Source organism: Parasteatoda tepidariorum, chromosome 5, assembly GCF_982258835.1.
Source record: "Parasteatoda tepidariorum strain Cologne lab strain chromosome 5, Ptep-v5.0, whole genome shotgun sequence".
Taxonomy (NCBI): Eukaryota; Metazoa; Arthropoda; class Arachnida; order Araneae; family Theridiidae; genus Parasteatoda; species Parasteatoda tepidariorum.
In genome coordinates, this window is record NC_141759.1 from 66,315,924 (window position 1) to 66,341,802 (window position 25,879).

General features: G+C 27.1%; 3 protein-coding genes across 3 annotated transcripts; 1 reads left to right on the forward strand and 2 right to left on the reverse strand.

Annotated features, from left to right (window-relative positions):
- Positions 1-1,006: 1,006 nt before the first annotated feature.
- LOC107452315 (ubiquitin-like FUBI-ribosomal protein eS30 fusion protein) lies at positions 1,007-7,886 on the reverse strand. Its single transcript, XM_043052928.3, has 5 exons — positions 7,810-7,886; positions 5,331-5,410; positions 3,323-3,464; positions 1,374-1,429; positions 1,007-1,190 (listed from the first exon to the last, which is right to left on the reverse strand). Exons 2-5 carry the CDS (start codon positions 5,400-5,402, stop codon positions 1,065-1,067), a joined length of 396 nt encoding a protein of 131 aa, XP_042908862.1. The 5' UTR covers positions 5,403-5,410; positions 7,810-7,886; the 3' UTR covers positions 1,007-1,064.
- Positions 7,887-8,160: 274 nt separating this feature from the next.
- Positions 8,161-14,130, forward strand: LOC107452314 (EEF1A lysine methyltransferase 1). The gene is made up of 4 exons (XM_043052920.3): positions 8,161-8,525; positions 12,299-12,387; positions 12,616-12,896; positions 13,978-14,130. Exons 1-4 carry the CDS (start codon positions 8,412-8,414, stop codon positions 14,103-14,105), a joined length of 612 nt encoding a protein of 203 aa, XP_042908854.3. The 5' UTR covers positions 8,161-8,411; the 3' UTR covers positions 14,106-14,130.
- Positions 14,131-17,768: 3,638 nt separating this feature from the next.
- Positions 17,769-25,794, reverse strand: LOC107446568 (mitochondrial pyruvate carrier 2). Its single transcript, XM_016061251.4, has 5 exons — positions 25,601-25,794; positions 24,485-24,525; positions 23,178-23,262; positions 18,447-18,558; positions 17,769-17,950 (listed from the first exon to the last, which is right to left on the reverse strand). The coding sequence occupies exons 1-5, from the start codon at positions 25,683-25,685 to the stop codon at positions 17,917-17,919; spliced, it is 357 nt and encodes a 118-aa protein (XP_015916737.3). The 5' UTR covers positions 25,686-25,794; the 3' UTR covers positions 17,769-17,916.
- Between the last annotated feature and the right edge of the window lie 85 nt (positions 25,795-25,879).

The following is a 25,879-nucleotide window of genomic DNA, read 5'->3' on the forward strand; positions in this document are numbered from 1 at the left end:
TCTAAAGATACTTTTCTTGTTCATCAAAAAGGAAAGAAATACTCCCGATTTTTCTGTTCTCATTTCGGTATCAAAAAATTGGTCAGTGACAGACTTGCTTCAGCTACAATTTCAAATTTATAAAATAAAAATAAATAAATAATAATTCTGAAATGACAGAAGTTTAAAAGATATTTCACTCTAGAAATGTTTTTTCTTTCATTTTTTGAAAGTACATCACAATTTTTAAAGAACATTATAAAAAGATTCTATATTTTAATAAAATATGACTCTGAGTGGGGATTTTGTTGTTTCCCTAATTTTTCTTAAAAATTGTACGCAACTAATCATCAATTTGAAAATGAAAATCCAGTGATTTACATATTAAAAATTTCTAGATTTCATAAATTCTAAGAATAATTGCATGCCCAAATAACCTGTATTATAAATATCTATTGAGAAATACTTCTAGCATATTTCTTAAGTTTCCAACTTTTGTTTTAATTTCTTAAAAAATTCATTGAACTGATTTTTCTTTACACTTTTCCATTTTCTTTGTTTAAGAATAATTAAATAGGTGAAAATAAAGCTATTTTATTTCTTTAAAATTCTATTATAAACATTTAAAAAATATTCACATTTCTTTGCTTGGGTTGTAAGAAATGAGTAACCTATTGTCTTTAATCAGTTTTTCTCATTGTGGAAGAAACTTGCCATCCCCAAATACAAGTATATTAAAATTAAGAAAACAGACTAAAAGCATGTATGCAAGAAAATACTCGAAAGGAAATACACGCAATTTCTAATCTTCATCAGAAAAAAAAAACATAAAATTTCTAAAAAAAAAATTTTTTAAATTTAAATGTGATAAGTAACTAAGACAATTATAGAAAAAATACAATTGGTGAGTTTATTTCCATCACCCAAAAGTATGTTGCAAACTTTCAGAACAAGTGATATTAGGTCTTTATTTTGGAGACTTAAATTAAAAACGTACTATGTAATGGAGAAAAAACAAGACATGAAATAGATGACAAAAAATTTATTTAAACATTTACAAGTGTCATCCAAATCATCAAGATAAATTATGAATTAGAATTAGGACCCTTCTTTCGGCCGAATGTTACAACTACATTTACAAATCTTCTATTGAACTGCATTCTTCGCTTGGCACGTCCTGTCTTCTTTTTCTTTTTTTCTTGCTTTTCAACCTGTTTAGTGATGAAATAGAAGAAAAATTAATTGCAAAGAGTTTTTGAGAAGGAATTTTTTTTTTTTTTTTTAAAATGCAATACTAAATTGCATTAAAATGATCATTATTAGCAGATGATAAAGATAAGGATAACAGCAATTATGATATCAACATAAAATGATTATAATTTAACAAAATTTACCTTTGGTGTCTGGCCTTTTACTTTTCCAGCACGAGCCAATGATCCGTGAACTTTGCCTATTCAAACAAGAGAAAAAGGAAGTAATCATGAAAAAGAATGAATTCAAAAGGCACATCAATATATTACTATTATGAAATAAAATACGAAATTTTTTGCAAAAACAGTCAAATAATAAACTTTAAATCAATACTAGTCAGGCAAAACAGACAGCCCTGCTCTGAAAAGTCAATTAACATTGAGAAGTTAACTTTAAAGAACAAGATTTACTTAGGGTAAAAGTTTATCTTATCTTCAATCTTGAATGTGATTTTATTTCACCAGTTAAAAAACAAATTTAGAAGTTAGTGCACTTTAAATAAAAAAAATTCAAAACATTTTCTAAGAAAATAGAAGACAATTAGTCCTTACAAACAAATTAAAAACTGCAACCCACATTTTTTCTTGCGATTCACAGTGTGAGTTTCAGCATTATCCAGGTTTTACAACATCACAAGCATAGTCAATGAACTTATTTAATCTATGCTTGCTTAGAATATAAATTTGGGGTATGAAAGTTAAACTCACAATGTCACAAAATGTGTCAATACAAAAAATTATATGCAGCACTTAACTCTAGTCGAAATTTGTAGAATTAACTTAATGCTAGTTAAAACTCCAAATCCAGATTAAATCAATGTCAAATGCATTCTTAATAAAATATAAAAATAATAAAAACAATATTTTTTCGGTGAATTGAACCAGCCACACAATTAAAATTTAACAAAAACTAACTATACAATAATTATACCATTTTTTTTAATATAAATATGTTCACAAAAGATTGTAACGTATGAAAATTTTTCACTATGCAACCGAAATATGCTAAGATTAACTAATTTATATTTTACATGTGTATAAAATTAAAAGCTTTTCGACAGTTAAATTCGGATTATTCACCATGCTTTACCTCATTAATCAAAAAAATAGATAAATTAATATTAAATTTGACTCTAGCAAAATTTTCCCTTTCTTTTTTGGCTAAAAAAAAAAAAAAAAAAAAAAAAAAAAAAAGATTTAGGTAGAATCACTCTGCCCTTTTTTTATATATAGGGAGGCCTAAAAGTCAGCTATAAAAAAATCTGTAGGGCAACTTTCAACTGACAAAAGCAGTAAAAAAAATGTGGACAAAGTGAGTTTGCTTATACACTTGAGTTTCAAATACTTAACCTAGACTGAGGAACAGAAGAAAATTGATATGTCCTCTGGCTGCTCAACACACTTATACATTTATTTTATCTCATCAAATTTGCAAACAACAATTCTAAGAAGTTTTGTGGGTGATGATTTTCAAAGCAATGAAAGAGGGGCTTGCTCGAAAAACAGATGTCGGGAAGACTTAAGAATGATTTTAAAATAAAAAAAAAAAATTATCAGACTATTTCTTTTGATAATAGTCAACCATTACTTAATAATTTGATCTATAGCAATGCCTACTAAATAAATGTTCGCATTATAGCATCTTAACTTTGTATCTTCTGGGAAAAATCTATTTTTTCTAGGGCCATAGAAGCTCAACAAAATATAATAAACCGGATAGAAGAAATGAAAAATTATCAATACAATTTTTTTGTTAATAACTTGAATTACTGCTTTCAACAATATTGAACATTATCATATAGCGTTATTCTAAACTAGTGCTTTAAGTAACATAAGACATGCTTTATCGCAGATCGTACAGCAAAGGAAGGACACATTTTAACAATTATAATCTGTTTAAAAATAACTTATAACATTTCTATATTCATTAGTGGGTAAATTCTTTATCTGTAATTTATACTACTCTAATAAATACAAATTAACTAAAATGGCTCTATCTTTTTAAATGACCTTGCAATTTAAAATACACACTGAGTTAAGGACTATAGATCATACCATGGTATATAAAAGAAGTAGTTATATTATCAAAATACCTCCTCTAAGTTTTACACTGAAATCAACTGTTGCACCTTCAGTTAAACATTCTGATACACTTTGGTCATCTTCAAGAGGTGAACCACCGAAGTAAAGAACAATTTCTTCTTTGTCTATTCCTTCAACCTCTTCAATAAGATTCTACAAACATAAAGAAAAAGAAAATAGTTTAATAAATTTAATAAAAGCAAATCTTTATTAAAATATAAAAAACAAGAAAGAAGACCCATTTTTGCAAAACAAAAATAATGTATGTAATTCGATTGAAAAATAACTAGGATGACTAATAAATTTAATTGTTTTTAAACAAGTGTACGCACAAATATTAAAATAAATAAGATGGTTGGATTTGATATTGGTCACAATCTGATATTTTTGAAAAAGGTTGAGCTAGTTCAGTACAGAGCAAAATAGCACTATTTTTCTGTTATCCCTTCTTTTTTTTAGCTATTATATATTTTTAATTTGTGTGCCAAATTTTGCTTCCTATGTTTAAAGATTAATATTAAATAATTAATGAAATGTAAGAATCCAATTTTAAGGTTTAAAATCAAGTATGTGTCAGCATCATCTAACATAAAATATTAAGCAATTAATAGGGTAACAACAGGTAGGTTTTTCTATTCAGTCGCAATTTTACCTCAATTAATTTTGTTAAAGTATAAACTTGAAGATAGGTCTTACTTCAAAGCTGACTAATTGAACTGATATCAAAGATTTAATATTTTGAAGTTAAAAATCTGTATTAGATAATTTGAAGTAACTGACTACAGAACAGATGTAACGAATACTGATTTGGCTAAATAACTGAATAATCAGAAGAAGAAAAAAAACCAGCCGAATAGTGGGATCCATCACAGATGATATTCTTTAGTCTTTAAATTTGCAGCTTTATATGTTTTGTAAATTTTCATTGTATTATACTTTTAAAATACTCTTGAATAACCTAACTTTTCTTAACATAATTTTAAGTATTGTTTTTAATATAATCCTTTATATGCTAAAAAAATGAGAAAAAAATGTAAAATTAATTGCATATGCATATAATATATTAAAAATAGTTTCTTTAAAAAAGGATACATTGTTGTAATTATTAATATACAGTCAAACCTCGATATCTCGAACTTGAAGGGAGAGGAGAAAAAATTTGAGATACCGAAAATTCGAATTATCGAATATCGCATGTTATCGATGGCAGAATAAAGAAAAATGCTCTTTACATACCTTATTTACTATTCCATATTTATTCGAAAAGCACTTTTTACACTTTCATTTAAAAAAAGATTCAATTGTTGTTTGCTTTAAAGATGCGTAAGAAAGTTTGTCTATAACACTTCTTAAGTGGACTATAACTTTAAATGTCTCCTCTGACATACTTGGCTGCATCTCAATAAATCTCCTTACAGTGTCCACTGCAGAAAGTGCATGTTTTTTAGTAACATTCGGCAGTAAATCTTCGATTTCCTCATCTTCTGACAAGAAGCTTTAATTTGAGCGATGATATCATTGCCATCCAACTGACCACACACTGTTACCGCATCATCTACGTTTACAAAGTCTTGAAATTCCAGGTCATCGCGTTTCATGAGTCCAGTCAATCTGTCCCAATCATTTTCGGTGTAGTTTTCAGCAGAATTAACGATATTGATTGTTTGACTACTTTCGTGATCTTTAATGAATACACATAATTTCATGCCTTGTCAGCCATTCTTAAATTTATTTTTTTTGGAATATTTTTTTTAATTTTAGAAAAAAAATCTACACTATTTATGAGAAAAAGAATTCAAGTTATCGAGGGATTAGAAAAAAAAAATTTGAAATCGATGTTAGACTGTATGTATGTATGTATATATTTATAATGCATTTCAGAATCAATGAATGTCTATTATCAATATACAAGTACATTTTCATAAAAGTTTAGAGGTTTTGAAAACATATACCAGATACCTCAATGTTACACCTAAAAAATATTTAATAAAAAAAAATAGTACTAAAAAATAAACTTACTTTTAAATGAGAAATTTTTTCATCTCCCACCTCATAAGAGTGTGTTTCTTGTCCTCTCAAAAATATATGCATTGTTGTACCTGTAGAAAAGATTCAATAAGTTGCAGTTAAAAAACTATTGTAAATTCTATTTTTTTCTATTTTAAATTCTATTTCAGAATTTCTAAACTTTAAATAACTATATCATTAATCACAAGAATATATTGATCACAAGTTAGCAAACGTAGGAAAACAAATTATTTTGAATTCCTAAGTAAACCAAATCTTTACTAAAAAATATCTTTTTATTAATTAAGCACTTTATTACTTCATATAAAAAGTTTGTCTGCTCATCTAGGATTCATGATGTCATACTATAAAATTCTTCAGAATATTTTATTCCTCGCAAAATATCAAAATAAGAAAGCAATTATTGGCAGAATAATAACCGAGTCTGCAACTTCCAAGAGCGGCAAGAGAAACTAAAAAAAATATCACAAAAGTGAACTAATTCGAAGGGTATAAGTGACCAAGCAAACCTCAACAAGTTATATATATTTAAAAAATGTAGCAAGTTTAAATTCTATTTGACGCCTTGGCGATAGTAGTTGACACTGATCATGATACAATTTCTGTACTGTGATCTGCCACACTAGCTACAATAAACAATCGTCAAGTTGATTTTAAATCGCAAAAAAAATTAAATAAAAAAAGTTTTAAAAAAAACCATGTAGGGGATTACCTGGAGGTGGCTCCAGTGGATATTTCCATATTGTGATCTGGCGAGCCAACTACAATCATCAAGGTGCCAAATATAGATTTTAAACTTTTAAATGTTTTTTTTCTTCCTTTTTTTAAATTTGCGTTTAAAATCTATTTTGCACCTTGGCACAATACAGAAATATCCGTGTTAAGAATTACATCTTTCGAGTTGGTCCCTTTCTGTGATTATTTATTTATTTATTTTTTTGTTTCTCATCGGCCAATGCTGGAAGATACCAAGGCTTAGCGATTAATCTACCACAGACCATAATATTGGAAATTTTCCCTGGCTGCAAGTTATTTCGTTCTGTTAGGTTTGCATTAGTTTCTTGTGGCCACTGCTCAGTAGCAGCACTACTCTAAAAAAATTTCAAGACTCAGCTGGCTTTTATACCAATTAACACAATCTAGCATTATTTACCAAAAATTTATAGTTCACTGACACCAAAATGTATCTTTCTATAATAATAGATTCCATAATAAGTTAATTTTTTTTCCTTCATTTTTTAAAATTTTTTTTCTTCAGCAAACAAGAAAAAAATAATTGTTAACTAGAAAATAATTGATAATTGGAAAATAATAATTGTCTTTTTGCACCTATCACTGGATCCCCTAACATATCTAAATTATCTTTACTTTGTTCAGCATTTTAAAACATGACAGGAAAATGAAAACAAACAAATTTCGATACAACAATAGTACAAGGTTTGTTTGTTTATTGTACTGAAATTCAGTCGATCCCAAACATGGTGCAACTTCACTCATAGATCACTCTGCAATAATTAATTTGGAAATGAGATTAACTGATGAAGTTTAGTCTCAAGATTGATTTCAGTCTCCAGGACTGAAGAGTGGCACCCATGCTTGGAAATGGGGATATTCCTGTACTTTCCTTATCGTTAAACTTGCAAATTCAAAATACGACAACATGTAGATGTTTTCCCAGGGGTGACTACGAGTTATACCTTTCGAGTTGGTCCCTTTCTTTTTTTCCAAGACTTGGTGATAATTCTGCCACAGATCATGGAACGAAAATCTCCCTGCAATTGCAGTTGGTGCGACATATCACGATACGGAAATATCACCTAAATGATGATTCACATAAAAATTTAAGAAGAATTTCACCAAATAAGCAAAAATTTATCAATTACTAAACTGCCACACTAGATAAACAATGAAGATTAAAACTTGAGAATTAACTATAATTATTAGCGGATAGCAATCATTGACAAATAACACGGGTTTATATTTCTCTGTAGTTTCGAGAAGGAGTTCTGCTATGGTAGCAAAAGCAATGCATTAAAATTTGATTCAATAATAAAGAGACTCGTTGACCACTTCCTACAAATAATAGATACATATTAAATGTCAGATTAAGCAATGGTCAGTGATTAAAATTTTGATTAATATTTTATTAAGAAAATTCAATTTGTTTTCAATATCTCGGCTTAATGACTACCACTGATAATATATATTTCGCATGAAAGTTAAATGTTGGAGGATATGTATTTCCTTTCTTTTTCTGTAAATAACAACTGATGTTAAAATAAAAGTATGTACTGTAAAAACAATAGCAAAGTAAAATAACATAAAATTATTGCACAAGGCAATTCGACTAACTCAACCAATCGGTCAATTGCACAACCGAAGAGGAGGAAATAATCATTGTTGATAACTAATATAATCACATAAATTATTTTAAAAACAATTATTTATATGAAATAATAAATTACTGTACCGTTTTACTCCAAATGAAGTATAAAATTTAAATTTTAATTAACAATAAGCAAAAGTTACACGAACGTGCTCGTTCTTCGACAATTTAGAGTAGGGTTGAGTTGCTTTTTCCTTCTCGTGAAGGAATAATAATTAAATTATCATTTGATATTAATTTATATTTTAATTAATATTTAATTTTAAAATATTTTATTTAGTTAAAAGAATTAAAATCAGTTTATTGAAAACAGTTTTTTTTTATTATCCACAAAAAAAATCATGCACTCTTTTCGTTCGTAAAAAACCATTTAACCAGCATGAAAACTGCTGCTTACGTTTCAACAGTTTATTCCGTGTAGTCAAAGTCTGAATTAGCCAAGAATCAAGAAGATTGGATAAAACAGAAATTTTAATAATACATCAAATACAGCAAATGGGGGAAAAAGTGAACAGGGATTTGTTGACAAACAGAATCTTAAAATCATCACCACATTGAGGCAGTCTTCAAAAAAATTTTAGCGTAAAGAAATGACCAAATAAAAGGGCGAATAGATGTATCAATTTTTCTTATCTTATTCTTAATTTTTCATCAATATTTTGAAGTATATATTTACGCATTGAACCATGGACAGTGATGATATCGGTTTATCCGCTGAAGCTATGAAAGCTTTACAAGAATTTATGCTTGAACAAACACTTTCAAACAGCACATCTGATAATTTACTCGAAGAAGACTGGGTAATGTGAAAGTTTATACTATTGTGCCCTAAATTATGCTATATTTGAATTATTGATTGACAAGTTAAACAATAGATGTCGCAAATAAAAAACTGAACTGAGTAAAAAAAAATTTTCCTTTTACTTCAATGTATAAAACTCGGCATTGTTTAGTTTATATCCCTGTATTACTAATATCAAAGTGTATCCACAATTTTTTTTATTAACAGAATGTGTTGAAAATTTTATTTTTCTACGCTGGTCGAATTTAAAGAAGGCGAACTAAAAGGAAAATTTCCTTATATGTAGGGTGACCTGGGGTAATTCCTGATCAAAAAACGCAAATATCTATTTTGTGAAAAAACTATTCAAAATAGAATTTTAATATTTACTGGAAGTTTGAGGCTATATGAGATGAGTCCTATGCCAACTTCTTTGGTTTGAAAATCTAATTAGAATTTAAAAGATTTTAAATTTTTAGTGATCAGGAATTACCCCTGGTCTTCATCACTTCTGGGGTAATTGCTGATCACCAGTTTTTATTGTAAAGGGGCTGTTTGAAAATAATTATATAATGGTAATTAACAAATAAGACATCAAGATCAAAAAATAAACCAAAAAGATATCTTTAAGCAGCTAATAAAACAATTTATTTAAAAGCAAGAAGAATGATTAACGCCTTAAATTTTCAAAAATCTTTGCATCGTTACATACATTTTAGGCAATCAGCCAACTCATTCTCATGTTCTTCTGAAATATAAGAGAGTTCCCACATGGGTTACTTTTGCTGGATTTTTTAACTTCATTAAGGGAAAGTGTAAAGTTAAGTAAGGTATGCCAACAGCTCTGGCAGCAGCTCTCACACTGAAATTTTAATTTTCAATCATTAAAAGAAATTCACTAATTTTGTTTTCCAGAAGCTTAGTATCCTTTTTAGGCTTATAATTTCTCACCATATTTATACTAGGCTAATTTATAAACTTAAAAATTATTCTAACAATTATACTAGGCTAATTCAATAACTTAAAAATTATTCTAACGATGCACACACATAAAATTAAGATAGAAGCAAGGTAAGACAAACCAGAAATGGTGCAAATCAGAATACAGTCTTGTATACAGTTAAAAACAAATTTTGTTCAAAACAAAAATTCCACTTAATAAATATGAACTGTTATTTAAGAAAAGACAATTAGCTATTTATAAGCTATTTTATATACTATTTATAAGAAGAAATTGCGATGATCAGGAATTACCCCAGTGATCAATAATTACCCCATATGTAGGGGGCAACATTTGATATAGTTTCCTATAATCAATTATAAAATTTACAGTTGATGTGAAACAATTAAACAAAAGCTTACACTACTTTTATATCAAAGAAAAAGAAAGTAACTCAAAATATTTATTATTACGAGAATGAGGGGGATCTTTGCAGAAATATGCACATTTTGAAACCCATCTTTGAAATGGAAAATACAGAAAGCAGTTTAAAAGATACTTATTTTGTTAGATTAAACAAAAACTTATTATTAAGTAAATGTAGTTATACTTTAGTAAAGTGTACAAGCATTTTTGTCCATGTCTCAAATTTAAAAAAAAATAATTTTTTTTAAAATAAAACTTAGGTGATCATTATTTACCCCAGAAACAGAGTGATCGTGAATTACCCCGGGTCACCCTATCTGTTTATCGGTAAAAAAAAATCACCAAATTTTTGTGACAGCCACTATCACTGAAGGGAATCATCTTGAAGGGTGTAACGTAGGCACTTCAGTGCACTACATCTTTCTTTTAAAAAATTTTTGAGTTATAAAACCATTTGGCTTTTTAAAAAAAGTAGTTCGTGGGAACCAACATCGCTATAAAAACATCCTGCAATAAAATAACAGAACTAGTTAAATAAAGCGAATAACATAGTTTAAGCACTGAAGTGATGATTCTTGAAATCAGTTTATTTTAAGTACATTTTTCAGTTTTACTGGCATTTAGAATTATTTTCTTTTAGTTATGGTGCCTAATGTAATAGACAAATACTGTGTTGAAGGTTTTAAATTCATATTTCTGATAAAAATTTACAACCTTAGTTATTTTAATTGTTTCATGCTTGTGTTCTAGAGCTTGAATATTTGTATTATATGGTATATCCAATTTATGTCTAAAATTCATATCAAAACTTTAGCTGAAGCTGCAAAATATCATCTTTGGTACAACAGCCCGAGGTGGGTCTTGGCTTTTAATATATTCTCCTTTTGTTGCCAGTTCGCAGTTCAATACTCTGATTGTTTTAAAATCTGCATTATTGGAGTCAGACCACCAAAGTTTTGGATGTAGCAATAAGATCAAGATTATGTTCATTTGCTGTATACTTACTAATAAGCAATTTAGTTCTATGTCTCAAACTTTTGGATCAGGTTCATTTAAATTTATGCTTGCCCTGCTTCAACAATAGAAAAAAACTTTTTTTTTTCTACTAAAAGTATAGTATCTATTCTCTAAAAAAAATTTCTTTGTTTGCAATTGCAAAATACTATTTTGTGACTTTAAAATAGAACTTTTGTAATAAAAGGACAAATTTTGATTCAACAATTTCAAATTGAAAGTGCTATTTATAGTGTTTCATATTCAATTCATATTGAAAAGAGTAACACACGGTTTTTTCTTTAATATTTTTGTTGGTTAGTTTTTAATTGCAATGCCGAAAATATTGTAAAAAATTAGCAATCTTGGAAATAAATATTTTTTTCTCTCATACTGGTAATATTTTAAGTATTGTGTGGATTATCTAGAGAATTCGCGTATTGATGATTCTCTTGCCATTTAATTTCACAGATAATCAGATTTTAATTCTGTTTAAAGAAATGGATATAACAGTTACTATGATATTTACCTTTGCATTATTGGGGAAAAAAATTTAAACTTACTTGAGTTTTTGTGATTTTTTAAATAAAATCCTGAAAGAATTGGTACCAAAACCAACTTTTTTTTTCGGGGGGTTGATATCTGGGTTATTTTTATAAAATCAGTTCTAAATCCAGGTAATTTTAAATTACAAGATAATAAATTTTACGTCTAAAGACATGAGGGTGGAAGACCTAGGCCAACCTTTTGTGCATACTTATGGGTCGAGATTAGTTAACTCTGAATTATATTAATTTATAATAATATTTCAAAAATATAAAGGATAAATAAATAAACAATAGTTTCTAAAGCAAATTTTTACAATGGCTCTGTGAGTAGATATGCATTACAGCTACTACTCTAGATTCAGGTATTTTACAATTTGAGCTATTTAGCAACAACACATTAATGTGGGCCTTGGTTAATTTTCTGTGCACGCATATGGGTTTATATTATCAAACATTGAAATATTTTTATTTGTACTATTAATGTATTAAAAATAAAAAATAATAATAAATAATGGTTTGTGAAGCAAATTTTAACAATGGCAATGTAAAAATTTGCATCATTAAAAGTACTATACTTCAATTTTGGTAAACTGAATACCTTCTATTTTTCAGATTTTTTACCAAGCCCAATAGTAGTTTGTTAAAATGCTGAAGTACTCATATTTAAAAGCAGGCTTCTCATAAGAGAGAAATATGACTTTCTTTGAACAAATATATTTTTTAATTCTTAAGCAGGAAAAAAAAAAAAATATTACATAAAATAGTTGTTAAATTTAGCATAAAATATGTTTGTTAAAAAAACTTTTTAGTGTGAACTGCAGAGTTGAAAAATTATATTAATAATTTTTATTATTCTTTTTAATAACTTTTAAATTTATTACACAGGAACTCAGTCAATTTTGGTATGACGATGAGACATCTACTTTTCTTGCTACTGCTGCTCTCAATTCTGTAAAACATACAGAAATTAAAAGGTATTATCTATTTTCTTCCAACAAGTTTCGAAACATTACATTTATCTGTAATTTTAAATGAATGTTTTTTTTTTATAAAGAATAAAAAATGAGCTTAATTTTTTTAAGTATTATTATTAAAAAATAAATAGTAAATATACTGTAGAGAAAACATACAATGAACATATGAAACACTAATGTGTATTTATAATGTCCCTTATAATTTCCTAATGTATTAAATTATTTCAGAATAGCCTGTGTGTCGAGTCCATCGGTTTACCATAAATTGTTAAAGCTCTGTCCTGATGCTGAAGGAATTTATCTTTTTGAGTATGATAAAAGATTTCAAGAGAAATATCCAAATGGATTTGTATTTTACGATTACAAATATCCTGACAATGTGGATAAAAAATTCCATTCTTATTTTGATGTTGTAGTAGCTGATCCACCATTTTTATCTGAAGAATGTTTGGAAAAATTTGCAAAGACCATTTCCATATTGACAGACAAGAAAATAATTCTGTGTACTGGTAAGATAATGTATTTGTTCATTGAAATTTTTGAAAACAAAATTTGTAATATAATATGGAGGAGGGACAAAATTATATAAGGTATGCTATTTTTTTTCTTCAAAATATTCATTTTTATTGAACTAAAAGAAGCTTTTTTATATTTTAAAGCTACAGCTCTCGTAACAATGGAATATAGTACATATATCCAGTGGATGACCCACTAATTTGAAAATTCAATCTCAGAAACAAATGGTATATCCATTTGGTGTAAAAATTTCGGAATTGTTACAAAAAATTCCAACAGATGGCACGGTACAGAATTCTTGAAAACTATAATATTCCAGTCTAGAAATGCACATTGCTCAATCGAGTACAGCTTAAACCTCCGAATCTTCTACGACTAAATCCCTCCATGTTTTGATGCTAGAGCAGATCACTTTATTAATTGATGGCTTTCAGCATCATCCCTCGACTTTTGTAAGTAAATTCCTGTTGAAAATGTTTACAGTTTTCGCAATAAACATTTTGTTTGTTTTATTCCTCTGTAGTCCTTTATTTCCGAGATTTTTAACTATAAAATCAGTTGGTCATCCCCTGAATATATATAGATACTTTAAAAAAATGTAATAAAAAAGAATATGCTGATTAGCTAATAAATATTATTACTTAATAAAACTTTTAATACACTCAAATAATTTTTTAATATTTACAAAAAATTTTAAACATTTAATATTTTTTTTCTTGACGGTTTGAGAGTGGAGAATTTTTTATAAACTCTTCCCTTTTCTATATTCAATGCTTTTTTAAAATGCGAAATACTGTTTCTAGAGTTTAGTTACTTTTAAAAAAATTATTAAATATAATTTTTTATTGTTTTTTATTAATTATTTCTGAAATATACAATTTAAATAGTAATTTATTCCTGGAGTTTTCTTAACAGTCATAGTTTTGAACTCCAACTGTGGTGATTTATGTTAAATGTTATGTTAAGATAGATTATGTTGATATAACTTATTAAGAAATTATTAATACTTAGTATAATATTTACGCTTGTTTTGAAGGCTATTAAAAGACTTGTAAGTTTCTTTTTTTTTTACAGGTGCAGTTATGGAAGAATTAGCTATGAAGCATTTAAATGTGCGTCCTAGTTCTTTTATACCTAAGCATAAAAAGAATTTAGGCAATGAGTTTAGATGTTATGTAAATTTTAACTTTGAAAATAAATAGCAAATAAAATAATTTTTAAAATCTTTTTTTATAAATTTTTATAATGAATAAAATAATATTTTTATGGAAACTTCCTGACATTTTTAAACTGAAAAACTAATAACTATATTTTTCTTCCTATAATTAATGAACTAAAATAAAATCAAAAATTGAAAAGAATTAAAGAAGTTTTTTTTTTTTTTTTTTTTTTTTAAAGTTGATAGAAGGCTCAACCTAGTGCTTGATTTGCTGACCCAAATGCTTGATTTACTGAACCCAGTGCTTTGTTTGCTCACCAACCCACATAATTGCCTTTCATTCATCATTTTTTCCCTTAAAGGTCTATACTTTCCACAAAACATTCCGTTTACAAATTATACTATTGTTGCAGCTTTATGTAAGAAAATTTTGTGAATTTGTTAATCATAACAAATCTACAATTACCTGGATTTGAAAAATAATTACCAGTGCTTGAAAAAAATAATTTAAGAAATACAGATTGTGTGTCTAAATAAGAGGAAATTTTTCATACTCTTGAATTAGGTTTTTATATTTTGAAAGCTTTCTATATAAATGTTAAGGTTTGCATCTGTCAGCATAGCATGTAATCTCTCTCTCTTTAATACTTTTGATTGACATTGACTCGAGTGCAAGCTTTTAAAGTAAAGATCTTGAGAGAGAGAAAATAAATTTTCTGCAACAATGAATATATAGTCAATATAAAAAGCAAAAAAAAGAGAAAAAATTTAGGGTTAAAGTATTTAAATTTGCAATAAATTTCAAATAACTTGAATTCTGGGAAGAATAAATTTTTTACAATGATAAATATAGTCAATATTTAAAGCAAAAAAGAAAGAAAAAACTGAGTAAAATTTATGATTAAAGCATTTAAATTTGCAATAAATTTTGAACTAACTGGAATTTTGAGAAAAAACTTGTTATGTTCGCATAACTCTAGTGTTTTATTTTAGCATGTTACAGATCAACCAAACATGATATTTCCTTACTACAAATTTAAATCAAATAATTTATTGAATATCATATTTTTTAACAACTCTGTAAAACTTATTGTTCTTGATCTACAGAACAAAGGGTGTTTTAAAAAAAGAGAGAAATATTTAAGAAAAAATAACTTAAAATTGCAATAACTTTCAAACAGATTTAAAAAAAGAAGCTCCTGTTAAGTTCATAAACAAAACTGGCTGTTTCAACAAGTTATATTTCAACTTAAGTTGCATTCTTATGGCCAATGACCCATATAGTATTTTTTACTTCAAGTTTAACAGTTAATAATTCTCGCACTTACTATTGAATAGTATTTTATTTTATTCGATCTTATTCCCTGTACATTTTTGTACAAACCTTCGTAATTTCAAGCTAGTTTTTGTGTAGTTAAAAAAAAAAAAATTTAACGCAAGTTAGACACTAAAAGCTCACAGTGGTCTGAATCGGAAAAAAAAGCTGACCAAAGGTCTAAGCATTTTGATAAACTGTGTATTATGCAATTCCTAGCAGTTCAGAGGGACACTCGTTACTAATATAAAGTCTAATTTGCAAAATTCAATAACGTTAGACTAAACATGCTTAAAATTCAAATAATTGTAAAAATCCAAGATTTTGATGATCAACTGAATGTAATGATACAACTTATCTCTTTAAAACACTATTACCTAAAAATATTTAGTATTATAAATTCATATCTTCTACTTCTTCGTCACCATTGAGGTGGCAGTAAATGAAAAGTTAAAATTCTAAAATTTAGTGCAATTTGTTTTCTATGAAATGCTACGTTTTTAGAGCTACTGCAAACTGATAGACTATATCTTTTATTTTCTCGTTTTAGGCATTTGTAGTCAAAGTTTTACACCTTTCGCAGCAAAAGATAATAATTTTGAGTTATATGATTTCTAAAGCTTCCTAATGATGAAAATAAACAATTCTTTTGCACTATTTCTAAAAGAATTATAACACTTCAACTTTTTTTAATCCACTCTAATAAACTACTTTAACAGTGAGCTACAATTTAAAACAACAGCCTAAAATAAATGAAATATTATTTACAATTTGTCCATATAGACCTGAAGTTATTTTTCATTTATAAAATTTTATTATTTAATTATTAAGAGGTTATTCGAAGCAGGAAATTATCAGAGAACATGTTATGTCGAAAAGGTAAGAAAATGAAATGAAAGGTATTTTTGTAATGAAAGGTATTTTTGTAATGAAAGGTATTTTTGTAATGAAAGAATTCTTTGTTAGAATTGATAATTATCTATTCTTTTATTATTACATTTTATTTAAAGATCTTTAAATATTTACATTTAAATTTTTGTTACATGTTCACAATTCTTCAACATTACCTGTATCAGGGGTGATTGTGAGCCCAACTCAAAAATCCTGAGAATTTCTTGAATAAAATCATTAATGACACATTTCAAAAAATTAATGCCTTTATAAATTTATATTATTAATATTTTCACGTGAAATTTTAAATAAATTATATGCAGCATAATTTAAATTAATAATTATGTATAAGTTTACTTTTATCTCTAATCACATTGTTTATTCTACCAGAAAAATATGTACAAATGAAACAGATGCCAAGTATAAATTCTAGTTCTAATATTTTTAAATAGAATATACAAAAATTTTTATACATAAATGTGGATGATGATTTTTTGAAACTTCTGGACCTAGGATTTCCGGATTGCGGTTTAGCTGGAAATCCGAATTTTCCAGAGCACAATCATGTCTGAGGTATTCAACAATAACTTTATTTTAAAGAAATCGTATACTTAAAATTCCATTTCTCAGTAACAATTTGACTAATTTCCTTCAAATTTCATATTTTTCCATGTAAAATTACATTCGTTAAAATAATGGTAAAGAATCCTAAACATTACAATTGAAATTTTTTTACTATTAAATAAAATTGTAAAAAATAATGAATAATTACTAAACGCAACATTTTGCATCTTTAGATAAAATAAATTTTATAATTGTGTACAAACTTTTTTCATTTACCTTAAAAATTTCTCGAGATATGGTAAAATACACAAAAATAAAATTAATAACAAAGGGCTTAAATTTTGGACCACTCTCCTGACCCAATTATTGAGTTAGAAATCCAAATCTACCGGAAAAAAGGTCATTTTAATTCAGAGACAGTATGTTTTTGTGTCAGATTTTAAAATTTAAAACATCGTCTGCACCAATTAACTAGAAGTCACTCCCTCATACCATTAAGATTGAGTGTTGGAACATGAAGATCCGATCACTAGATCAAAAGTTATTCAAGGCCGTCTGTTTTTGTTTTTTTTGTGTTCTTTTTTTGTGCACTGTATATAATAAATGTACTGTACATAATAATGTGTTTTCGCATAGTCTTACAATAATTAAAAATGTTTTTTTTCCCACTTAAATATAAATTTAAATGTAATGAATAAGGAAAAGAAACTATTTTGGGCTGAATATTCATTATGCAGCCCAAATCACTATCTGGTACAACTCCAAGTTCAAAAAAAAAAAAAAAAAAAAAAAATTTGTTTCAAAACTTGCTTTGGAAAAATTTATTTCATATTTTAGAATGTTATGTGTTATCTACTTTGGAAATAACTTAAGTAATGACACATTATACAACTTTATAAAATCTATATTTCACATTAAAATAATAAATAAAATCAATGAAAACTCAAAAAATTATTTTAATTTAACATAACTGCAACAAATTTAAAAGCTATCACTAATAACATGTATGATTCAAAAACTTAAGAATCTCAATATTTGATTAACAAATAAATAACTGTTAAAGAATAATGAACACAATAGGGTTTTATGCTGCTGGTTGTTTCAAAGATTGTTTGTGCCTAAAAGAAACAAAATAAAATATTAACTTCCTACTTTAAACAGATCATTTTTATAAGCAGTAAAAGTTAGATACAGTAGAAAGTTAGCGAAGCATAACACTTAAGTCTGGGCATTTTCTGTATAGCCAAAGTTACTTTGTTCTTAATCTACACTCTGAAAAGCCCGAAATAATTATTATATATTTAAAATGATATTAAAACTCTCAGAGTTGATATTTATGATGAAATTTATTACACACCAATATTGTAATTTTTCTAATTGAAGCATAATACTACAATAAAATATTTAGAATAAATTTTAAATCAATAAAAAAAATTTTTTTATGTTGTATCAAAATATTTATTACTTTTTTAAAATTATTAAATTAAAAAATTTACTAAACATTTCATAACATATCATCCAATCAATATTTTTATAAAAAAGTATGTTGTATTTAAATTAAACTGATTTAATTCTTAATTAATGCAAAAAAGATAATTTATATGAAATTCATACCTGTATATACGGCTCAGTTGGAATAAACCAGTTAAAGCTACAAAGATATTTACACTAAATAAACTCCAGTTCTTAGGAATTATTACCATGGAGTATCTTGACCAAATGATACCTAAAATAAAGTTTTTTTAGAAAATTTAAGTTATGATTTTTAGAAGTAAAACAAAAGTTGCTTGCAATTTATAACATGTTTTTAAAAAATAACACAAAATTAATTATTTAAAAAATTTAATTCGAGAATAAAACACAAAAATTTGTTGTTTAAAGAAATTCCCATAAAATGAATGTACAGAAGGAAGAGAAAATTTATGAAACCAACTTTGACTCGCCATTACATCTTAAAATCTAAATGTTGTGTTTAAAACATACATAAAATTTTATTAACCAGAAGGTGATTTTTTAAATTTTATTAACGTTTGCAGGCGTTACTCTTAAATTTTCATGGGTTGTTTTATGATAGTACAATGATTTAACTAGAATTTAGAAAATATGGGTTCTTAGTTTCTAGGACTTCCGAATTTCTGGGTCCGTTTTTACTATTTAAAATAAAAAATTTGTACATTCATCATTATTGTATTCATTGATAGATAAAACAACGAATTTCAAAATAATAAGAGTTATCAACGCTTTCAATTAGGACTGATCATACACTTGCATCAATGAAAAGCAATGCAATATGGAATTAATCTAATTTTCCTTTTGAGCAACTAATAAAGAAGAGAAAACAAAATTTTTATACCTAAAGTGTTTTTTTATAATTTTTCCTCAAACTAACTTTTTTTACACTCTAGAACTACAAGTCCAATAAGATGCTTAATAACTTAATTTTTACATCCTCTCTGCGATTTTCGGCATATCCTCTTATATTATTATCTTGGTGTATCTCTTATTCCTGTAGTAGTTGGATTTTATTTTGCTGAATTAATAGAGTTTCATTAGTGGACATAAGATTCAGAAACAAAATAACTAAGTAATCTTTTTAATTGTAGCTATTAAAAGAGACCAAATAATTCTAAAACATTTGTATGAGTTAAATTTTGGTTATAAGTTTACCTCAAACTAATTATTTATTTTGCATAATTATCCTTATTTGTCAAAACTGTAAATTTAGATAACTAAATGACTGTTATTTAGATGGGGGGGGGGGGGTTCCCCTAAGAAAATTTAAACTGATTAAATATCTTAATTTAGATTTAAAGTTGTTTTTTAAATTACATAATGTATTGGTCTATAATAAACAATTACTCCACAAATTTATAAAATCATTATAATAAACTGCAGGTTTGAACAATTCCACAAAAAATATTTCTTAGTTCATATAATAGGTTTAAACTAATAAGAGACATTTATGAAAAATTTTAATAAAAAGGTTATTTTTAAAAAAAATTAACAGAGACTTACAGAAAATGTACCTGTTACTAATTGAATATTATTTTATTTATTTATTACTGAGCAAAAAATTTACAAATAGCATTATCACAATTTTATTACATGTTGTTAATTAGTTTTTTGGAACAAATATTCAAACATTTTAAAACTACTTGACTCCAAGTTATTGAATACATAAAAGATATTTTCAGTTAATTAAATTATTATACATTTTTATTCTTAAACATTCAAAATAAATCAAGGAGAGAGAAAATAAAATTCATAGCCTAAATATTTTAGTTATACAAACAGTAAAAGTTTTAGCCCTTCCATGTTATTTTGTTTATATTTTTTGCTACATATCTAGAACTATAGAATCAAAATAATTTTACAGATACATATAGAGTTGAACAAATAAATTCATCTGTATTTTTTAAATGAGTGTTAATGTAGTAATGACTTTTGAATCAAAAGTTATTTATAAATATGTGACAAATAAGTCAAATGCTATTTTTTTGTTGTCAATTTTACTGTATTTTCAAAGAGTTGGTCCTGGATCAAGTATTGGGAGTAATTTGCCTTCGTAGAGGATTTTTTGATGGAACTAACCCACATTTGCGTTACATGGATATGAAAACCACAAGAACCTCACATGGTTAGCCTGATGGCAAGAGGGACTCTAACCCATGATCTGTCTGCCTCAGGAATATTTTACATCAGCACTTTGGTTGGTGCAAGCCGAGTGCGAAATTCTTATCGACCAGCCATCCCTGGGATTCGAACCCGATTCACCTTGTTGCAAGGCGAATGCTCTATACCCTGATATTATCAAATCAGTCTGCAGCTGATTGTGAGTTGTTGCAATTGCAGCCTTTGAATGAAAAATTAGTGGTCCTTTCCCTGTTAACCAAAAATAGGAGAGAAAAAATAGAAATTTTTTTATAATTATAATCTAGCTAGCTTATAACAAGCGTGAAAGGATCATAATATTTATTCCTCATAACAAACAGGTTTGTTAAAAAACCATAAAAGTTCAAATATACTTACTAAATTATAGATCTAGTATTTTATTTCCTTACAGTACAAAAGAAATTAGTTAATCTCAGGGTGTGTAGCCAAATTATATAAAAAAAGCACCTTTTAAGCACTCAAAATATATTTTTGAGCACTCAAAATATATTTTTGAGCACTTTAAAAAATTATCATAATTAGGCAGGGTTGGAAAGTTTTTGACAATCGACGGTTTTATCTTGTTTTAAACGTCATGTCAAAAATCATGAACTTATGAATCATGTAAAACGAATGGTGCTTTCATAGACTATGGTCTCACAATATGCCGAAATAAATTGGGTTTGAATTAATTGTGAAAACTTTGAATAGAACAATGTGAACTGTGTCTTTATGCATAATTCGTAACGAAAATCAACATGGTAAAGGAAAAATCTCATTTTGAAAAAGGGAAAATTAAGCACTTTTTAAAAACACCCAATGAAAAAAGCATCTTTAAGGGCTTTTAAAAAATGAAAATTAAAAATAAGCACTTTTTAAAAATGCTACACACCCTGAATTTGCTTTGAATTCCTTTATTATGTTATTGGTCTTCGGATAAGACTCATCTCATTTCCCAAAAAACTAATTTGCTTTTGAAAGTTTTTCTGTGCACTCAAAAGCCATTGCATAGATTGTGGGTGGTTTAGCTTGAAAATCTACACATCTGTCATTATCAACATTTTTTTTGTCAGCTTTTGCTTGAATTTCAGTTACAATATTCTTGGGATTACGTATCTCAGAAGTGATAACATTGGTGTCAACAGATACATAACTTTAGAATTTTTCTCCACTTTCAAACTTTTGAAGTCCTCTACAAATTTTTTTTCGCTCTGATTTACTCTTTTCGAGAATTGTTCCATCCAGCCTTACGTTCAAGGCGAGCAAATAAATTTTAATAATTAAGAGAAATATTACTCGCTAAAACTGATATTTGCTTGTAAAAAGTGAGTTTGTTCCGATAGTTTTAAAATTATACTAGAACCAAGTATATCCGATTTCCTTATTAAAACCGAGTTCTCATTAAAATAGGAATTGTTATAAGCAAGATTGACACTAATTTGAATAAACTTTTAAAAAAAAACTGAAATTATAATTTTAAAATTCCGAAGTGTGCAGGTACTAATTTCAGTGCTAATTTAAATAGACAATCAATTAAAGTGTATAAAGATTTATATATTTCAACAGTACATTAACAAAAACTTGTTAAAATTATTATTAAAAATAATAAATTTATTAAATAATAAAAAGTAATTTATTTAAAGGTGTTAGTAATTTATATCTAGAAGGAAAAAAAATTCCACAGAGACAGTTGAGACCTTGTTATAAAATGATTTTAAAAAAGACAAAATAACTCAAATGATTTAATGGGAAGACTCATTTACTTTTTATTCCAAAATAAAGTAATGTCTTGTATACAAAGCCGGATTATACCTTTCGTAGGCCCTAGGCATAGCCGTTTTTGGGCCCTCCCCTTCTTCCTCCACTCCTCCCCTCTTTTCAAAATATACGCTAAAATTTGCGTAGTTTGGAATTCGACAGCATAATACAAGATTTCGTTGAATCCAAAAATTGCAAAAAAGTAAAATAGTAAATTAGATCATAAGATTCTGCAAAATAATTTATTACCGAAAAATATTATATTTTTATTTGCATCTTCATAATTTTGTGCAAAATACACTTGTTGTTTTTAAAGCTAAATTATTTTTGTCAACAAATTTTTTTCTCCCAAGTTCTTCGTAGGCCCCTGAATTTCCTAGGCACGTGTCTAGTGTGCCTATAGGTTAATCCGGCCCTGCTTGTATATTATTGGAAGTACAAATTAGTTTGGTCCATTTTCAAAAGATGGCTTTGGCTGTCATGAATATGTCATAGTGACAGCTGGTTTCGGTGGCTTCAGAGAGATTAGACATCTATCAATAATATTCAGTTTATATCGCTTTGAGTTTCATACAAAAACCCTGTTTTTTACTTTGTGGAAAATGTCAAATGTCTGGTATCTAAGCAGCATTTGCGGGAGGCTTTATTGTTTTAGGAGATAATTTTTAAGACAAATTAATATAAACTAAATCCGCTGTGACCTTCAAAAGGCAAAAAGATTCTGCGCACAATGCTACATCAGAAGTTGGAAAATAGGCACCTACAATGTTCAACTCTAAATATTTCCATTAAAATATTAAAAATAGTCCTAACTAAAAAATTTTGAATACTAAATTTTAAAATTAATAAATTAAAACTTTTGAATCAACCAGAAAAAAAGATATTTTTAAAATTAAAATTACATTTCTGCTAGAATAAGAAAATTTATATGCTTACCAGTTGCAGCTAAGGCAGTAGATTGAGATGCACTTAATTTATCAGCTGGTCTAGCCATATCACCAATACCAGCAATTACAAGACACTAAATATTTTCAAAATAGCACTAGTTATGAAACAATAACATTTCACAATTGTACAACATTTAATATACAAACAAAATATAAAATTCATTCTCAATTAATTTGGATATCATTGTAGAGTAGGTAACTGAAAAAAAAAAAATGGAAATAGTAATAAAAAGTTGATATTAAAAACTATGGAATCCGACGAATTCAATTGAAGGAATGACACATATCTAACTGTCAAAACTCACTATAATGTGGATAAGGTATACAATCAAACCTTGATCCATAATTTTCTCACCTGCATCATGAACATCTGTGTTCCTGCACAATTTCCGCACACCTTACTTGTTGGTTGATAAATGAATGAGCGCATAAATGAATGAGCGAATGAGTGAACGCAATTCACATTTGGCAGGATACTTTAATTTTCAAAGCATGTCTATGTGCTTCCTGCGTACTCAGAAATGACAACAGCAAATTGCGGCTTTCCCTGGGCCAACTATAGGAACAGCGCAAAACGTCTGTGCATAGACCTAGCAGATTCCCCAAAGCTTTCCTTTAGCGACTAATCAGACCTTGAAAACAAATTAACCCTTGTACATTACATCACTGAGCCCTGCCACCCTGAAGTGTGAAGTAGAATTATTCACCAAGTAACTTTTTGAAATGCATTTTATAGTTTTATAAAATGAATTTAAAATAAAATTTCTGGTTATTCTAAATAATTAATATATGGAAATAGCTTATATGAACTTTAATACAAATATATAAGAAGAATGTAGCTAATTTACCATAACAATATGAGATAAAATAAATGATTTTTAATGACAGAAATAAAATATTGATTTCTAAATATGATTTTCAGTAATAAGAACATAATTATTACTGAATATTAGATATAACTTATTAGATATAAAGTTTCCTCTAAAAAATTATATACACTTATGGTGTAAATTGATTGTTTAATTGGTAACTAACACAGATATTAAACTGGGATTGCCTGCATCAAAATGCAACTAGCTAATACAGCCAGCATGAATTCTATTTAAATTTTTGTTGTTTCTCATCCTTATGAGTATTAAAATAATGCCCCCTATATTTTTGAATGCTACATACCATTAAAAAAAAATCTGTTTTGTGTCTCTGAAATGCAAAACTTTTTTAAATATTATATGAAAAAGAACAGAATTTTTATTAAAAGGGCACAAAATAACTAATTAATACAGTTTGAAAACTTACCCATTTAAATGCAGGAGCCCAGAAAAATATAGTTTTAGGTCCTAAAATTAATAAAACTAGTTTTAGTAAAGAAAATAGAAATTTTTTAAATAATATAATGGATTGCTAACCATAGGATACTTCATTTTCCTACACATTTATTAAGTAGTATAGCTTAAAAATATTTTTCACTTAGTTATAGGTACTCATAGATATATATATATTTTTTTTTTTTTCATTTTTTACTATGAATATATATATATAAGAAAAAGAAAATTAGCCTGAGCTTATCTGATATTGTGATAATTTAATTAATCTTCTTGCAATAAAACTAGGCTCTTTAAATATTCTTCAGGTTTAATTTTTAAAAAAAACAGACACGTAGCTACTAGAGATCAGACAGGTTCAGCTCGAGCATATTCACTAAAAAATAAAGTTTCAGGCTAGGGCTCATGATAAAATTTTCTTTACTTTTTTATTATTTTTAAACAAATAAATAGGACAGTTATTAAGCGTCAAAAAATTTAAATTTCTTTAATTAATCGTGATAAAAAGGTTTATTGACTTATTTACTTGTTTAGACACCAAAGATCTTATATAACGAGACCGCGAAATTGGGCATTTATCCGAAGAATTAGACGTTTATCTCTGGCGGTCTCTGTTTCTGAGTAATCCTATGTATCTTGGGATCGAATTAAAATTCTGAGATTCGAGCTTGGAACTCAAAAACCGAACCCGAATTTATCTCTAATCGCTACCGCTGGGAAAAACCCAACATATTTATTTTTAAGTCTTTTTAAACCCCTTTACACTTTGATGAAGGTAGAAGGGGCGAACATATACCGATATGGAACTATCCCTTTTTTAATACAGTTCAGGTTATTAAAATATCTTGTGACTAAAAATTTAGGCAGTATGAGTTCTGATAACTTTAAGGAAGTTTATTACTTAATAGAGGAAAACATTACAATACATGCTTTGTAGCTAAAATAAATTCCTATTTTAACAATTTTTCAAAAAGAATGAAAAATCAGAAAATTAAATGACTTTAATAACAATTATATGTTCATAAACATTCATTTAAATCCCTATAATCAAACAAAATGTAAAGAAAAAAAATCGTTCAAATTAGATCACCAGCAGGATGGGACCACAACGGTTGTAATTTCGCTGGCACATGTTTCTCTGTAGCAGTAATTACTGCACGATAAATTGCCGACATTTATCAATTTTTTAAGTGTAGAATCTAAAACCAAAGTATTACTATGACCTAGACAATCATAAACAAAAAAATTTTATATTTTCGTTGTTATTTGCTTATTTCTGCCCGTCTTAAGTTCTAGTTAATAGATAATGCGATTAACAATTTAATATTAAAATTTTCGCAATCAATATGGGCTGCAGATAGAAACTTTC

Bases quoted from the DNA above. Each gene is read 5' to 3' on its own strand.
- LOC107452315 (XM_043052928.3), bottom strand. From the start codon at position 5,402: ATGCATATATTTTTGAGAGGACAAGAAACACACTCTTATGAGGTGGGA. The intron at 3,465-5,330 runs GTAAGTTTATTT...TTATGTTTGTAG, and splicing joins AAAAAATTTCTCATTTAAAA to AATCTTATTGAAGAGGTTGA. The intron at 1,430-3,322 runs GTATTTTGATAA...TTGTTTGAATAG, and splicing joins CAGTGTAAAACTTAGAGGAG to GCAAAGTTCACGGATCATTG.
- LOC107452314 (XM_043052920.3), top strand. From the start codon at position 8,412: ATGGACAGTGATGATATCGGTTTATCCGCTGAAGCTATGAAAGCTTTA. The intron at 12,388-12,615 runs GTATTATCTATT...AAATTATTTCAG, and splicing joins AAACATACAGAAATTAAAAG to AATAGCCTGTGTGTCGAGTC. The intron at 12,897-13,977 runs GTAAGATAATGT...TTTTTTTTACAG, and splicing joins GAAAATAATTCTGTGTACTG to GTGCAGTTATGGAAGAATTA.
- LOC107446568 (XM_016061251.4), bottom strand. From the start codon at position 25,685: ATGTCGGCAATTTATCGTGCAGTAATTACTGCTACAGAGAAACATGTG. The intron at 18,559-23,177 runs GTAAGCATATAA...ACTTTATTTTAG, and splicing joins TACTGCCTTAGCTGCAACTG to GTATCATTTGGTCAAGATAC. The intron at 17,951-18,446 runs GTATGAATTTCA...TGTTTCTTTTAG, and splicing joins CAACTGAGCCGTATATACAG to GCACAAACAATCTTTGAAAC.